An 18,685-nucleotide genomic window follows, 5' to 3' on the forward strand; every position below is an offset into this window, starting at 1 on the left:
AAAGTTTTCAAAGTTTTCTCAATTTTTCGGACGGACTAACCTTCATTTCTTAAAGTAATCATGGCCATTGTTTTTTTTACTTAGCTGCTTTTTTCTTGCCATAATACAAATTCTAACAGTCTATTCAGTATGACTATCAGCTGTGTATCCACCAGACTTCTGCTCAACACAACTGATGGTCCCAACCCCATTTATAAGGCAAGAAATCCCACTTATTAACACTAGGATTACCGGACTGGTGACCCCCCCTAGAACAACCAAATGGAGTCATTTTGACTCCTGGCTTGTTTTAGTTTATTTTTAGAGTTTCTTGCTCCTGGTATTGTTGTAACTTTAATTTATAGAATGTATAGAATGCAAAATAGCAAGAATATCATCATTCTTTAGCGCAGTCCTTCTAGCCATATGAGCAATTAGAAAAACTGCAGGCCGTATTCTACAGAAATTATGTAGTCCACTCGAGATTTCACTTGTTCACTGTCAGATGTCCTGTTGTATATATCCTGTGTATGTCAAGCATATTTGCAAAAATGCTAATTATTCTAAATCAAAGCCAACATTTATTCTTAACATACAAGTAAATGAAAACTAAAAGACATAATAACATTCAGCGACAAAGACTTGCATAATATAGTAGGAAGTCAAAATGATTCCCTTTGGTAATTAAAGGTAAATTTTGAAAAATGGGTACTCTTTTTCCAAAATTTTTTATTGTCACAACATTTTTTTTCGCATCCTAAATGAGTAAAAGTCACCGAAATTCAAGCCGGAATTCAGAAAAATGTAGTCACAGAAGAGAAATAAAAATTGCGAGGAGTCAAAATGACTCCATCGGTAGTTCTAGTGTTAAACCTGACAGGGCACACCTATGACGTGGCCGCACGGCCATGCGCTAGTATCTTCCTAAGTTATGTGCTTTGCGCCAGTGTGGTCATGCGTTTGTATGTGTTCAGGGACCCGGCTGAAATAAGCACCTAGAATGCTGACACCTCCGGCGAGGAGATTGTGTTTGTGTGCATTCAGGGACCTGGCTGAAATAAGCCCCTAGAATGCTGGCACCTCCGGCGAGGAGTTTTGTGTGCATGCATGACCACTCACTGCTCTCATTTGGGTAGATAGCCTGTGCCTCTGTGAGAGTCTAACAGGGCACAGAGCTTTGCTTTCTCGGCTGCTCTGTGAAGCTAACAGAGCTGGTTCATACCGCCATATAGTGCCGCCATTTACTTAGCAGCAGGTTCTTTCCTGCACGGTGGATCTCGGGTTGCGAACGCACCAATCCCATCTAATAAATATATTCGGTGCGTTCCGCCAACCCTAACACCCTCAGTGTGAATTTACAATTTTCATAGTCATGAAAATACAGAAAAATCTTTAAATGAGAAGGTGTGTCCATTCATCCATCCATCCATCCATCTATCCATCATCTATCTATCAATCTATCTATTATCTATCAATCATTTATCTATCTATTATCTATCTATACATCTATCTGTCATCTATCTATTATCTATTTATCTATCTATCTATTAACTATCTATACATCAATCTGTTATCTATCTATCTATCTGTGTCTGTCTTCATCTTCAAATATACTGATTTATTAGCCATCTGGGCTCCTGTGACGTTTCGGCTCAGGGTGTGAGCCTTTCCCAAGCAATGTGAATTGTTAACAAGAAAAGTATTCAACAACACATCTATAATGAGTTGTTTAATACAATAAATTGTATAAGTGCCACACAAATTTGTAAAGATACTTACAATATATATGTATGTAATCAATATTTTACAAGTCACATAATAAAGTGTGTATAAGTAGATAATGTACAATAAAACATGCATAAACGTTTCAAAATACAATAATTGGTGATTTTGTGACCAGTGTACAGAATTTGAGGCAGAACTCAACCCAATGAGCAAAGTGTAAACAAGCCATAATTCAGCATCTCCTAAATTAATTTTTCTAAGAGGGTGTGCTGTCGTCATCTTTTTTGTACTATATTGAGGATCGATCTATGCCTGGAAGGTCTGGCACCCATTTTTCATATACTGCTTGGTAATTTTAATCAGTTCTACTTGCTAATTTAAATAGTAGGTCTATAGCCCACGAGTAACATGTTTGTCTATTTAATTTTAGTTTAATAGCCCAAGCGTGGCATGCTCAGTAGGATAGGACCCATCAGAGGAAGGTCACCTTGGATTATGGGCATACATCATATGGACAATTTATGCTCTAAGAACCTTCTTTTTTTTAAGTATATCATATTGAGTAACAATACAATTTAGATTTAATGTTTCCCGTGTTTTCATATATCTTGGCCTTTCAGAATGCTGCTGTGTTTTGTTTTTTATTGCACAACCTCAGGTAATGATATGAGGAAGAGATGATAAAAGTTTTTAGATTTAAAATTAAAACTGTATTGTTAAAACAATATAAATTTTTTTTTAAAATCAAGCTATGGAACAAAGGTTTGGTCCTGACTTTATTCTCATATATCCAGAATACATTAGCAGCTTTCAAATGAATAAATCATATCCAACTGGAAGAAAGAACAATAATGGTTACAGCTGATGTTGAATCTTTGTAGTCCTCAACCAGGCATGAGGATGGTTTGAAGGCAGTTGCAAAATTTTTACAAGAAAGTGATTTTTAAAAATCTCTGATTCAACTCCTATTGATGTTACCTGTTATGCTAGGCAATTCAGTAACTCAATGTACATAGCGATCAGAGCACATACAGTGATCTGACAATAACCCAAAATAATAGAACGAGCTCTGAGACGTGGAAACTCTGTAGACCGCAATTCCTGATCCTCTCCAAACACAACTAGAGGCAGCTGTGGATTGCGCCTAAGGCTCCCTATGCAACTCGGCACAGCCTGAGAAACTAACTAGCCTGAAGATAGAAAAATAAGCCTACCTTGCCTCAGAGAAATACCCCAAAGGAAAAGGCAGCCCCCCACATATAATGACTGTGAGTAAGATGAAAAGACAAACGTAGGGATGAAATAGATTCAGCAAAGTGAGGCCCGATATTCTAGACAGAACGAGGATAGGAAAGATAACTTTGCGGTCTACACAAAACCCTAAAGAAAACCACGCAAAGGGGGCAAAAAGACCCTCCGTACCGAACTAACGGCACGGAGGTACACCCTTTGCGTCCCAGAGCTTCCAGCAAAACAAATAGACAAGCTGGACAGAAAAAATAGCAACAAATAGCAAAGAAGCACTTAGCTATGCAGAGCAGCAGGCCACAGGAATGATCCAGAGAAACACAAGTCCAACACTGGAACATTGACAGGAAGCAAGAATCAAAGCATTAGGTGGAGTTAAGTAGAGAAGCAGCTAACGACCTCACCAGATCACCTGAGGGAGGAAACTCAGAAGCTGCAGTACCACTTTCCTCCACAAACGGAAGCTCCCAGAGAGAATCAGCTGAAGTACCACTTGTGACCACAGGAGTGAACTCTGCCACAGAATTCACAACAGTACCCCCCCCTTGAGGAGGGGTCACCGAACCCTCACCAGAGCCCCCAGGCCGACCAGGATGAGCCACATGAAAGGCACGAACAAGATCGGGAGTATGGACATCAGAGGCAAAAACCCAGGAATTATCTTCCTGAGCATAACCCTTCCATTTAACCAGATACTGGAGTTTCCGTCTTGAAAGACGAGAATCCAAAATCTTCTCCACAATATACTCCAATTCCCCCTCCACCAAAACCGGGGCAGGAGGCTCAACAGATGGGACCATAGGTGCCACGTATCTCCGCAACAATGACCTATGGAATACGTTATGTATGGAAAAAGAATCTGGAAGGGTCAGACGAAAAGACACAGGATTAAGAACCTCAGAAATCCTATACGGACCAATAAAACGAGGTTTAAACTTAGGAGAGGAAACCTTCATAGGAATATGACGAGAAGATAACCAAACCAGATCCCCAACACGAAGTCGGGGACCCACACGGCGTCTGCGATTAGCGAAAAGTTGAGCCTTCTCCTGGGACAAGGTCAAATTGTCCACTACCTGAGTCCAAATCTGCTGCAACCTGTCCACCACAGTATCCACACCAGGACAGTCCGAAGACTCAACCTGTCCTGAAGAGAAACGAGGATGGAACCCAGAATTGCAGAAAAACGGCGAAACCAAGGTAGCCGAGCTGGCCCGATTATTAAGGGCGAACTCAGCCAAAGGCAAAAAGGACACCCAGTCATCCTGATCAGCAGAAACAAAGCATCTCAGATATGTTTCCAAGGTCTGATTGGTTCGTTCGGTCTGGCCATTTATCTGAGGATGGAAAGCCGAGGAAAAAGACAAATCAATGCCCATCCTAACACAAAAGGCTCGCCAAAACCTCGAAACAAACTGGGTACCTCTGTCAGAAACAATATTCTCTGGAATGCCATGCAAATGAACCACATGCTGGAAGAACAAAGGCACCAAATCAGAAGAGGAAGGCAATTTAGACAAGGGTACCAGATGGACCATCTTAGAAAAGCGATCACAGACCACCCAAATGACTGACATCTTTTGAGAAACGGGAAGGTCAGAAATAAAATCTATAGAGATATGTGTCCAAGGCCTCTTCGGGACCGGCAAGGGCAAAAGCAACCCACTGGCACAAGAACAGCAGGGCTTAGCCCGAGCACAAATCCCACAGGACTGCACAAAAGTACGCACATCCCGCGACAGAGAGGGCCACCAAAAGGATCTAGCCACTAACTCTCTGGTACCAAAGATTCCAGGATGACCAGCCAACACCGAACAATGAAGTTCAGAGATAACTCTATTCGTCCACCTATCAGGGACAAACAGTCTCTCCGCTGGGCAACGATCAGGTTTATTAGCCTGAAATTTTTGCAGCACCCGCCGCAAATCAGGGGAGATGGCAGACACAATTACTCCTTCCTTGAGGATACCCGCCGGCTCAGATAAACCCAGAGAGTCTGGCACAAAACTCCTAGACAGAGCATCCGCCTTCACATTTTTAGAGCCCGGAAGGTACGAAATCACAAAGTCAAAACGGGCAAAAAACAACGACCAACGAGCTTGTCTAGGATTCAAGCGCTTGGCAGACTCGAGATAAGTCAAGTTCTTATGATCAGTCAATACCACCACGCGATGCTTAGCTCCTTCAAGCCAATGACGCCACTCCTCGAATGCCCACTTCATGGCCAGCAACTCTCGGTTGCCCACATCATAATTTCGCTCAGCAGGCGAAAACTTCCTGGAAAAGAAAGCGCATGGTTTCATCACTGAGCAACCAGAACCTCTCTGCGACAAAACAGCCCCTGCTCCAATCTCAGAAGCATCAACCTCGACCTGGAACGGAAGAGAAACATCTGGTTGACACAACACAGGGGCAGAAGAAAAACGACGCTTGAACTCTTGAAAAGCCTCCACAGCAGCAGAAGACCAATTGATCAAATCAGCACCCTTCTTGGTCAAATCGGTCAATGGTTTGGCAACACTAGAAAAATTGCAGATGAAGCGACGATAAAAATTAGCAAAGCCCAGGAACTTTTGCAGACTTTTCAGAGATGTCGGCTGAGTCCAATCATGGATGGCTTGGACCTTAACCGGATCCATCTCGATAGTAGAAGGGGAAAAGATGAACCCCAAAAATGAAACCTTCTGCACACCAAAGAGACACTTTGATCCCTTCACAAACAAAGAATTAGCACGCAGGACCTGAAAAACCTTTCTGACCTGCTTCACATGAGACTCCCAATCATTCGAGAAGATCAAAATGTCATCCAAGTACACAATCAGGAATTTATCCAGGTACTCACGGAAGATGTCATGCATAAAGGATTGAAACACTGATGGAGCATTGGCAAGTCCGAACGGCATCACTAGATACTCAAAATGACCCTCGGGCGTATTAAATGCAGTTTTCCATTCATCGCCTTGCCTGATTCTCACCAGATTATACGCACCACGAAGATCTATCTTAGTGAACCAACTAGCCCCCTTAATCCGAGCAAACAAATCAGATAACAATGGCAAGGGGTACTGAAATTTAACAGTGATCTTATTAAGAAGGCGGTAATCTATACACGGTCTCAGCGAACCATCCTTCTTGGCCACAAAAAACAACCCTGCTCCCAATGGCGATGACGACGGGCGAATATGCCCCTTCTCCAGGGATTCCTTCACATAACTGCGCATAGCGGTGTGCTCAGGCACGGATAAATTAAACAGTCGACCTTTTGGAATTTACTACCAGGAATCAAATTGATAGCACAATCACAATCCCTATGCGGAGGCAGGGCATCGGACTTGGGCTCATCAAATACATCCCGGTAATCAGACAAGAACTCTGGAACCTCAGAAGGGGTGGATGACGAAATTGACAGAAATGGAACATCACCATGTACCCCCTGACAACCCCAGCTGGACACCAACATGGAATTCCAATCCAATACTGGATTATGGGCTTGTAGCCATGGCAACCCCAACACGACCACATCATGCAGATTATGCAACACCAGAAAGCGAATATCCTCCTGATGTGTAGGAGCCATGCACATGGTCAGCTGGGTCCAGTACTGAGGCTTATTCTTGGCCAAAGGTGTAGCATCAATTCCTCTCAATGGAATAGGACACTGCAAGGGCTCCAATAAAAACCCACAACGTTTAGCATAATCCAAGTCCATCAAATTCAGGGCAGCGCCTGAATCCACAAACGCCATGACAGAATACGACGACAAGGAGCATATCAAGGTAACGGACAGAAGAAATTTTGACTGTACAGTACCAATGGCGGCAGACCTAGCGAACCGCTTAGTGCGCTTAGGACAATCAGAGATAGCATGAGCGGAATCACCACAGTAGAAACACAGCCCATTCAGACGTCTGTGTTCTTTCCGTTCAACTCTGGTCATAGTCCTATCGCACTGCATAGGCTCAGGTTTAATCTCAGGTAATACCGCCAAATGGTACACAGATTTACGCTCACGCAAGCGTCGACCGATCTGAATGGCCAAAGACATAGACTCATTCAAACCAGCGGGCATAGGAAATCCCACCATGACATCCTTAATGGCTTCAGAGAGACCCTTTCTGAAAATGGCTACAAGCGCAGATTCATTCCATTGAGTGAGCACGGACCATTTTCTAAATTTCTGGCAATATAGCTCTATCTCATCCTGAGCATGACAAAGAGCCAGCAAATTTTTTTCTGCCTGATCTACTGAATTAGGCTCATCGTACAGCAATCCAAGCGCCAGGAAAAACGCATTGATATCACTCAATGCAGGATCTCCTGACGCAAGAGAAAATGCCCAGTCCTGAGGGTCGTCACGCAAAAAAGAAATGACGATCCTAACCTGTTGCGCTGGGTCACCTGAGGAATGAGGTTTCAAAGCCAGAAACAGTTTACAATTATTCTTGAAACTCAGAAATTTAGTTCTATCTCCAAAAAACAAATCTGGAATAGGAATTCTCGGTTCTAACAAAGAATTCTGAACCACAAAATTTTGAATATCTTGAACTCTTGCCGTGAGCTGATCTACACATGAAGACAGACCTTTAATGTCCATTGTAACACCTGTGTCCTGAACCACCCAAATGTCTAGGGGAAAAAAAGACAAATCACAGTGCAAAGGAAAAAAAATGGTCTCAGAACTTCTTTTTTCCCTCTATTGAGAATCATTAGTACTTTTGGCTTCCTGTACTGTTATGCTAGGCAATTCAGTAACACAATGTACATAGCGATCAGAGCACATACAGTGATCTGACAATAACCCAAAATAATAGAACGAGCTCTGAGACGTGGAAACTCTGTAGACCGCAATCCCTGATCCTCTCCAAACACAACTAGAGGCAGCTGTGGATTGCGCCTAAGGCTCCCTATGCAACTCGGCACAGCCTGAGAAACTAACTAGCCTGAAGATAGAAAAATAAGCCTACCTTGCCTCAGAGAAATACCCCAAAGGAAAAGGCAGCCCCCCACATATAATGACTGTGAGTAAGATGAAAAGACAAACGTAGGGATGAAATAGATTCAGCAAAGTGAGGCCCGATATTCTAGACAGAACGAGGATAGGAAAGATAACTTTGCGGTCTACACAAAACCCTAAAGAAAACCACGCAAAGGGGGCAAAAAGACCCTCCGTACCGAACTAACGGCACGGAGGTACACCCTTTGCGTCCCAGAGCTTCCAGCAAAACAAATAGACAAGCTGGACAGAAAAAATAGCAACAAATAGCAAAGAAGCACTTAGCTATGCAGAGCAGCAGGCCACAGGAATGATCAAGAGAAACACAAGTCCAACACTGGAACATTGACAGGAAGCATGGATCAAAGCATCAGGTGGAGTTAAGTAGAGAAGCAGCTAACGACCTCACCAGATCACCTGAGGGAGGAAACTCTGAAGCTGCAGTACCACTTTCCTCCACAAACGGAAGCTCCCAGAGAGAATCAGCCGAAGTACCACTTGTGACCACAGGAGGGAGCTCTGCCACAGAATTCACAACGGTTACCCCACTTAGTTCTAGAACACAATGTTTTTATTTTTAATCATAAAATTTACTTATAAACACAGGGAACAGCCATGTGGGCTACATGTGCCTCCTCACATGCAAATCTTTTTTGGGGGGCATGGGGAAGAGAGATTTTCCAAAACAATTAGGCTAAGGGCATTGAGCACATATAGGATTGGATAAGATATATAGATGATATCTGGTTCATATGGGAGGGGACACCTGAATAGTTAACATCTATAATGAATCGTCTAAACCAAAATTATTTGAATATTAAATTAACTTATAAATTGGGTACAAATCTTGATTTCTTAACTCTACAAATTTCGGCTCTTCCCAATAGCACCATTGTGACTGATGTGTTCAGAAAACCTACAGCAACCAACACCTTGTGTCCAGTTCGGAGTACTGTGTCCAGTTTTGGGCACCGGTGCTCAGGAAGGATATAATGGAACTAGAGAGAGTACAAAGGAGGGCAACAAAATTAATAAAGGGGATGGGAGAACTACAATACCCAGATAGATTAGCGAAATTAGGATTATTTAGTCTAGAAAAAAGACGACTGAGGGGCGATCTAATAACCATGTATAAGTATATAAGAGGACAATACAAATATCTCGCTGATGATCTGTTTATACCAAGGAAGGTGACGGGCACAAGGGGGCATTCTTTGCGTCTGGAGGATAGAAGGTTTTTCCACCAACATAGAAGAGGATTCTTTACTGTTAGGGCGGTGAGAATCTGGAATTGCTTGCCTGAGGAGGTGGTGATGGCGAACTCAGACAAGGGGTTCAAGAGAGGTCTGGATGTCTTCCTGGAGCAGAACAATATTGTATCATACAATTATTAGGTTCTGTAGAAGGACGTAGATCTGGGGATTTATTATGATGGAATATAGGCTGAACTAGATGGACAAATGTCTTTTTTCGGCCTTACTAACTATGTTACTATGTTACTATGTTACTTTGCTTCATGCCTCCTTCTCCCATCATAAGTCTACCAAAATTCTACCAAATATCCCCTCAATTGTTGTCAGATGTTCCGGAAATCTAAAAGACTCAGGGTATGTTTCCACGTGCAGGAAACGCTGCGTTTCTGACGCAGCATAGAGCCGCAGCGTCAGACACGCAGCGTCCAGATGTCACAGCATAGTGGAGGGGATTTAATGAAATCCCGTCTCCACTATGCGTGGTAACATGCACGCGGCGGCCCTGCGACTCCGGACATGCTGCGCGTCTTTTCAGATCGCAGCATGTCCGTGTATCTATAGAGCACAGGGCCCTATGCGATGGGTGCGATGATGCGGAATGTGTGCTGTGAACACATCCGGCATCATCGCGTCCCAGAAGGGGGCGGGGCTTAGCGCAGAGCAGCAAAGCTGCTCCGACGATACCGCCGGCCATCCTGTTCGTGGACACGCAGCCTTATTGGTTCAAAGCCATTATAATTCCACTCCACTTAAGCAACCCCTAACTCCTAAAGGTTTTTTCCCCTGTAGAATGTGTAAAGCTTATCATAATTTAACCAAAAGTAAAACTTTTTCTAGCCACAATGGAACCAGAAAATATTAAATCCGAAAGACACTGAATTGTTCATCTAGAGCGGTGACTTAACACGTTGAGTGTTCATGCAATAAGATTTACATAGGACTCACTACAAGAGAACTGAGGATCCGAACGAGAGAGCACGTGAGAGACATTGAAAAGTCAACTAGGTATCTTCGGGAGTAAGAGGGGGAGATCTGGGAAAGATCTTAGCACAAGTATAGAACAAGTGTATATACAGATTAGAAAGCTTAGTGCCACAGGGTCTAAATGAAAATTTGAGTTTTCGTGCATTTTTTGTAATTCTGCTTTTCCGTGAAATTATTCTGTGAAATACATGTTTTTTTTCATGTAGTTTTAATTTGCTTTTAACTAATTTCTTTTTATTTTATAAACTTTAGACTTCTACAACTTTGGATCAGTGCCTTTACGATTTACATTTTAATTCTGATGACCTGTACGTGTCTGTCTTTTTGCCGTGGATCTTTGGAGTTGGAGTAGAGTGATGTGGTGTGGAGAACCTAATGAAAAATGGACTTCATGGGAGACAGAATTTTATTCCAGAATTCTTCTTTTCTTGCTTTTCTTACTAAGGACCATGAGAACGTCTCTGGCAAGGGACTAATCTATAAGTAATTAGGGACAAATCTATAAATACTTTTTCAGCTTACCTTTGAATTCAACACTTGATGTTCTGTGTGCATGGGTCCGTGTCTACACTGCCGGGCCCTGGAATGTCTAATAAGGATAAAAGTGATTAAAAATAGAAATGTGAAAATACCTAATAATAACCGGATTTTTGAACTTTTTTTGTACACTGATAATTTACCTCCTTATCCAAACAATTATTGTGAACTTTTTAAAAGAGGTCCTTATTTTATAACTCTCAATCCACATTATTATTTGAGAAATGGACTTTTTAATATAGTAAATATTCTCTTCTTTCAAATGAATTTGTCTTTTTTGCTTGTATACGAAAAATTCTATCTACATCTTATATATCACCACAACACAACACATTGCTCCCTCCTTCCCCACTATTTTCCATTTCACAGGCCACACATTATATTGTAATACCAATCGATTATCCCTTTCATATAATAGCATTTAATACATTTGGTCTTTTATTTTCTACACATATGTATCATTCACATTCATATATCCTTTTCACATTACATCTCCGTTTTTTTACTGCATTACCACCACTCTTCACATAGTCACATCATAGTTTATATTCATGCCTACATATTCCTTGCAGTCACTTGAATAAGATTGAGACACCTATAAAACGCCCCATTTGAACACCGCCACGGTTTCAGTGATATGGTTTTCCGCACTCACCATCTAGTACCCTCCCCACCACATGATGTCAGCGATAAGAGGTGAGTTTGTTCTCTCTATGGCCTCCCTGACTTTCTGCGCATAAGAAGGTCAGGATGCCAGAATCATCTTTTACATCCGCGATGGACCTCATAGAGCAGGGAAGAGCCGATCACACTTACTGCTGACACCGCAGCCAACAATCACGGAAGGAGACATATTTAAGGCACAACTGTTGGCTATGTAACTAACGCCCCCCTTGGAAGAAGCTCATATGCAAAACAGTGCTGTTGGGGTAGGAGCGCGCAGCACATAGGAACAATGCATGTATCACTGTGTAAGTACCCACATTGAGTTTGCGGAAACTTTATCCTCTCTTCTCTTTCAGACTTTATGCTTCTTTTGCCAAATGTTTTCTTTAAAGATTCAGACTAGCCACTTTACTTAAAGCTTTGAATCCTTGCTAAGGAACATTGATACTTTTTTAGATCTACAGTACTACACATGCACTTTGCAGTTTAATTTTACATTGTGGATCACTAATATAATACATTTATGAGATTGCATAGCAACGATACAACACATTCTAAAAACCAAGCTTTGATTTCATTTTTGCAATATTATTGTTTATTTCTATGCTCTGTATGAGCATTAAGGTACCGTCACACTCAGCGACGCTGCAGCGATATAGACAATGATCCGACCTAAATAGATTGCTGGAGCGTCGCTGTTTAGGTCGCTGTAGAGACATCAAACACAGCAATTCCAGAACGATGCAGGAGCGATCCAGTGACGTAACGGCGACTCACTTCTCGTTCTCGCTGGTTGTTAGCTCCATGTCAAACAGCCGGAGTGTACCGATCCGACACACATCTATGGGCATTGCAGCGTAGCCAGATAGGCGTGTTTCTCCACAGGGAGACACCCAGGCGTCCCGGAATATAAACCGCGACTCTACAGCGATTCAGTCTTTCCATATTTTTAGAGAGCTGCGTCTTCACGTTCTGCCTTTCCAGTGTCCTGTCCAGAACAACCCTCCGCCAGCTACGATACTCTTCTCCCGGGAGCGTCCTGTCCGGAACGCCATACTCAGTATACTGCAGGCATCTTCATCGGTTCTTTTCTTGCTCATCAACGGTATGAAATATCTTTGAGTTGTTGTTTGTTTCTTCTGTGTATAGTTATGGCTATACCGCAATGCTTATCTATGTACTTGGTAAAATGATGTATAAAACATCTCTGGCAGCCATCTTGTGCATCTGGCAAGTGGACGCACAAGACGGAGGCACTTTAGGATGCGGTTAGCAAACTCTTTTGCGCTGGCTGCCATTTTGTGCGCACACTGTATGGAAAGGTAAACCAACTCTTTTGTGTCTGCCTTGGCTTAGCTGGCCCTGGCCTGCTCCGCTAGTTAATTAAATAAGCACATAACAAACAACTATAAAATAAAATGAACAAAAATTCAAAACCTCCCACGGTGGTGGGCCAACATATGTCGCAGCGTGCGTCCCTGCTGCTTTATCTGCTGCGACAGCTCTGTCGCGGCCTCTAGCAGGCGCGCTGCAGTCTTCTCCAGGCGCTTCTGCCTGGACAGCAGCTCTTTCACGGTGGGCGTTTCTGTGGATAGAAGAGGTCGGAGAACGGATGGTGATTACGCTGCAAATACAGAATGTGTGAACATACCCTGAGATTTACTACACACTCAATTTTGTCCTGTCACCGAGGGTGAGAACGTTTTTTTTTCTCGCTGTCAAATGTGACATCCCACCGATAACCCCTCCCACTGTCTGTATATTTACGGAGAAGGGACGCCGGTTGCTCATCCCCGGAAGAGCTGCTGATCTCCCAACCCCTTGCTTGTGCTGCACCGACTAAGGAAGCAAATACATATCTGGTTAACAATTGAACACGCTGTGGGGAACCGCTCGCAGTTTTGGTCACTTACCAATTGAGCCACTGCTCGCCTCTGGGGAGAACACCGCTGACCCGGGGGAAGAAGGCGAGTGGCGGATGGGAGGTGTTGACAATGGTGGAGGGGTGCTACCGCGCATGGTCCTTACTGCATCTGTAATGTATACAATACTTCAGCTTCTCTTTAATGTCCCGTATGCAGTAATAATGAATGATGGTTAACATACATGACGGCCCGTGCTGTGGGCAACCGCTGGTTGTGGATGAAGGGCCCTCTGTGAGCGTGCTGGCAGGTGACAACCGCTGTTGCCGGCGCCGTCTCTCTACACAAAAATTAAAGAACCGCAATGTTTAGACATCAAAAGTACAGGGCTCCAGACTAAAAAAAAATACCTAGGCACCATTGGTGGCAAAAGTTAGGAGCCAAATGAAGTTTTGAGTCGCCAAATGTACGTACATATATAGAAAATAGAGATCACCCTTCCCAGTGATGCTATACTCTGCACTGTCTGGGGGTTCTGGTGTTCAATGCTCTGTGTGGCCTGGGACTCGTATTATTGCATCACTAGGAAGCGCCTCCCGGCAGCGCGCGTCTCCTGATTCCCCCCTCCCGGCAGCGCACGCAGGGTTGCCAACCTCATCCTAAATGATTTCTGGACAATCTAGCTAAAAATTGCGGACATCCCTAAATTTTAAATGTTTGTGGAGATTCTGGAACCCCTGACCTGACCATTTTTCACGGACACCGCATTTTCCTCTCGGACAATACGGACATGAGGAAAAAGTGGCATGTTCTTCCGGGAATTCCAGGAAAAGTTGGGAACCACGAGCGCGAGTCTCCCGATTCCCCCCTCCTGGCAGCATGCGTCTCCCGATTCCCCCATACTGGTACTTGCCACGCCTTGTCTCCGCCCACAACTCTGCCAGATGCTGTGGGGTCTTGTAGCGCAGGTCAGCCCACTTTTTTCACAGCTGCAGTGTACTGCGGCAGATGCTGAACCTCCTCTCCATGATGCGCCCAATGCGGTGCAGCACCTCCTGCTTGTGGAGGTTCTTGTGGGCTGGTGCAGTCTCCAGGCCCTCGTAGTCCCAGGCATACATTTTGCTCACAAAAAATTTGAGCTCTGTCTGCCCCAGATTAGCAAAACGCTGTCTCTGGGGCAGACAGAAAGACACTGAAGAGCACCGCCTAACCACGCTCAGAGGAGGTCCTTGACTCAGGCGTGATGCCGCGCGATCCGCATCGCTATAGCGTCTCCGTTTATGCACAGCGTCGCGGTTGTGGCGCCGGTATACACAGCGTCGTGGTTGTGGCGCCTGCTCCAGAAATCACTCTTTGGCGTTCCCGGTTTCAAGCCGCAATGCTCATCGTCCTGGTTTCAGCGGTTTGTACAGTGATTTTAGGGTACGTTCACACATTGCAACTCAGCTGCATCCTGTACGACCATCTGTGCAGCGTATATGCTGCATAAATTGACATGCTGCTTATGAAAAATACGCACCTGCGTAAAGATACACAGCGTATTTTCATATGCATTGTGTGAACTACTGTTATTAGCAAACAAAGGGTGTCTATGGGGAACGGCAGTTGTGTCAACGCTGCTTATTAGCCCTGCATATTTAACGGACGTAAAATATGCGGCAACTACGTGATGTGTGAACGTTTCCTTACAGTATTGGATGTCTTGTGTCAGTTTAGCAAATCATAAGTACTAATTCTTTTTTTTTGGTTTTTCAGGTTGCCATGTCTATTACAGATGTACCTGTGATTGTAGCGGCTGCGTTGTTCGTTGAAGCTCACCGCCAGCAGGAGGCTCATGCGCGGAACACTCGTACTAAGCGACAGTGCGCATGTGGACCAGACAGTGGCTGCAGAAGAGGAATCAATTGTCCCATATGGGCCTAATAAGGGAACTGCAGGAGAACAACCCGCATGAATTCAGGAACTACCTGCGAATGTCGGAGGATTCCTTTAATGTGCTACTTGCTGCTGTGGAACCTTTTATCAGGCGGCAAAATACCAGGATGCGAGCTGCTGTCCCTGTGGATGAGAGACTGGCTGTCACGCTGCGGTTCCTGGCGACTAGCAGGTCTATGCAAGACTTGCATTACTGCGCAGCTATTTCCCAATCCCTGCTCAGCGTCATCATCCCAGAGACATGTAATGCAATCGTCTCAGCTTTACACCGCACTTACATGCCTTTCCCGGAGACCCAGGATGATTGGAGACAGATTTCCCATGGATTTCAGCAGCAATGGCAGTTCCCTAATTACGGTGGGGCCTTGGATGGGAAACATGTCCGCATCACCCAACCACCACACCCCGGCTCATTTTTCTACAATTACAAGAGTTATTTCAGCGTTATTCTGATGGCCCTCGTTAATGCAAACTATGAATTTATAAGTGTGGCTGTAGGGATCAACGGGAGAGTATCTGATGTCGGAGATTTGGAGCACACCGGTTTTGGGGACCGCTTGAAAGAACACAAACTGGCCTTGCCGCCCAACAGCGACACTACTGAAAACATGAACTTTGTGTTTGTTGGAGATGAGGCGTTCCCACTGCATCCCAACCTTCTGAAGCCCTTCTCCCAGAAAACTCTGACACCGGAGCGACGCATTTTTAATACAGACTTTCCAGGGCTCGACGCGTTGTGGAGAATGCTTTTGGTATTATGGCAAACCGATTTCGGTTTTTCCACACTGCACTCAACATGAAACTCTCGTCTATTGACTCTGTGCTGCTTGACTGTTGCGTCTTGCACAACTTTCTACGGCGCCATGATGCCAGTGCATACAGCCCTCCACAATATGTAGACTCTGTTGACCCGGGCAAACGGAGATGTAACCCAGGGCGAATGGCGTCTCGACGAGCTTGGAAAGTCTTGGATCCGGAAGGAACTCTGATGATGCGACGATTTGCAGGGAGAAGTACTGTGACTTTTTCAATGGGCCAGGGGCTGTCCCATGGCAGCATCTCCAGCAGTAGCACAACTGTTGGCATTTTCTTGTACCATGTATTATGGAATACATTTTTTTAGGTTGATGTGCTCTTGTGTACCATTTTGTTGATCACCCATGCAATTCCTTTTTCTGCCTCAATGTCTACATAAGTATATCTATCTATGCACATACTCTAGTTCTGTAGCAAACATACGAATCCTGGGAGTCCGCAGCATCCTCTGCCCTAGCGCTTTCCTGATTTTTATATATATATATATATATATATATATATATATATATATATATATTAACTTATACATTATGTGACTATGTAAACAATAAATCTAAAGAAAAGAGACCATGTGAAGCTTATTAAGTTTATTGACATATTACACCAGTAACAAGTGACAGTAACAAGAAATTCGAGGCCATGCGAAACAAATGTTAAGATCGAGCAGTTAACTGGTCGCTCAACACAAACAGTAACGATACATGCAACAAATGGTTTATTTGCAGACTTTCTATTAATTTCTGTACGTATACACACTAGGCTGGCAACTCGCTGTGATTAACCACGACCGTAAATACGGGAGGAGCCGACATCAGCAGAAGGAATGCAAATGCGTCCCTCTGCTGATGAAAGCTCCTCCCGTATTTACGGCCATGTTTTCCTACGAGTTGCTGGCCATGTGTATACGGACCCCATTTTTCTATGAATTTTGGTCCGTATACACACGGCCGGCAACTTGCTGTGGTTAACCAGGGCCGTACATACGGGAGGAGCTGACATCGGCAGAAGGAACAAATATGCGTCCCTTCCTCTGCCAATATCAGCTCCTGCCGCATGCACGGCGAGTTGCCGGCCGTGTGTATACGGACCAAAATTCATAGAAAATTGTGGCCCACAAAATTACCGGTCAATGAAGGACCAAAAAAAAAACGGCAGTGTGAACGCATGAAGTGCTTAGGAAACAGAAGTCTCTATCGTTTTCAGTCCAAGAACACTACAGATGTTGATAGTAGGTGTCCATCTCGCTGTACTGGTGTGTGGCCATAGAAGGTCCTTGCGAAAAGTCACCAAAAGAAGGGGATGGAGGTGGTGTCCGGAACTGCAAATGATGTGGGGCCGGTCTGCGGACAGGAGTGCTGTGCATGGGTTCTTGCTGGTGTCCCCAATAAAACTGGCCACTGGGCTAACGGTCGCTGCTGGTCAACGTTGTTGTCTCAGTCAGTTTGCCTGCGGCTGCCGCGTTCAAAACCTCGAACATGACTCTCTCCACGTGCGTTCGCTGGGTAATGTCCAATCTATTTAAGCGTTCCGCAACAAAGGATGGGAATCCGGTGAGCTGGGTTGTGGCATGCTGGGTCATTATGTTGCTGGCCAGTGCCAGGAGATCCACAGGTGTGCCCGCAGTCGCCTTTCTTTTGCGAGATGGGCGCTGTGGACATGTCCTCGACACATGGGCTTATGGAGGACTGAGGGGTCTTGTCATCGTTGCCTTCTGGTGTTTGGAGCAGTTCAGGAGGCACCTGCGAGTACAGGAAAAAAGAAAGTCAATAATATACAAACAAATCAGCCCTAGAGAGCCCCCACCTCCCTAACACCTCTATGCCCATCCGTGGGAAGCTATGAGGGACAGTTATCTAGGTAGCAAACCACAGGGGTTACAGAGCTGGGCTGAACTACTTTTGCCGGCTATACTCTACGAATGTGCACAAAATTTAAATTTATTTTCGACATTTGAAATAAGACAGGTAGGGAAGGACTGTTTGGACATACTTATCTGAACAGGAAGTGGAAACTGTTATTATCTGAAGGATTAAACATGAAAAACGTGAATTATTATTATTGGAAACCGTGCGGTATCATAAACATACAAGACACACAGCACGCTACAAGGAGGGAAGCTATGGGGTACTTACATGCTCGTCAGGAGACTCAGGCAGGATCTCTTCAGTAGCAGGAGCACAAAGGCTTGTCACTGTCTGGGACGGGCGAGGGATTTCCTAGTCCCGAGTGAACGCCAGAAGGTCATAGTACCACAACTTGGGCACATATATGTCGTCGGTTCCGGCCCCAGACTTCATGGACTTTTCCACCTTGTTTACTTCTTTTTTGTAGACTGTGCGGAGAGCCTGGATCTTCTTTCGCACAATGTTTTCATCCACCGTCTCAGTGGGACGATGCTGCTTGTAGAGGGCCACCAGATTCTCGTACGCAGCTTTCTTCTTGTGGCGGTTGCTGTAATCCGCAGACTTTATCTTCAAAAAGCAGGGCAGGGAGTGGTACATGTCGATGAGTGCCCGAACAAACTCTTGGTCATTGGCCGACATCTGAAAAAAAGGAATAGTTAAGTTACAGCAAGCAAGAAAGCAAACGCTCAAAATGGCTGCCAGCCAGCGCAAAAGCGTATTTGTTTACAAACTTGCAAGCTCAAACACATCTCTGCAGAGATGTAGTATACATCACTCTACAAT

General features: G+C 44.4%; 1 protein-coding gene across 1 annotated transcript; it reads left to right on the plus strand.

Annotated features, from left to right (window-relative positions):
• Nucleotides 1–15,115: 15,115 nt before the first annotated feature.
• On the plus strand, nt 15,116–15,982 carry LOC138671610 (uncharacterized). Its single transcript, XM_069759785.1, has one exon. It carries the CDS (start codon nt 15,116–15,118, stop codon nt 15,980–15,982), a length of 867 nt encoding a protein of 288 aa, XP_069615886.1.
• The last annotated feature ends 2,703 nt before the right edge of the window (nt 15,983–18,685 follow it).

This window comes from Ranitomeya imitator, chromosome 3, assembly GCF_032444005.1.
Source record: "Ranitomeya imitator isolate aRanImi1 chromosome 3, aRanImi1.pri, whole genome shotgun sequence".
Taxonomy (NCBI): domain Eukaryota; kingdom Metazoa; phylum Chordata; class Amphibia; order Anura; family Dendrobatidae; genus Ranitomeya; species Ranitomeya imitator.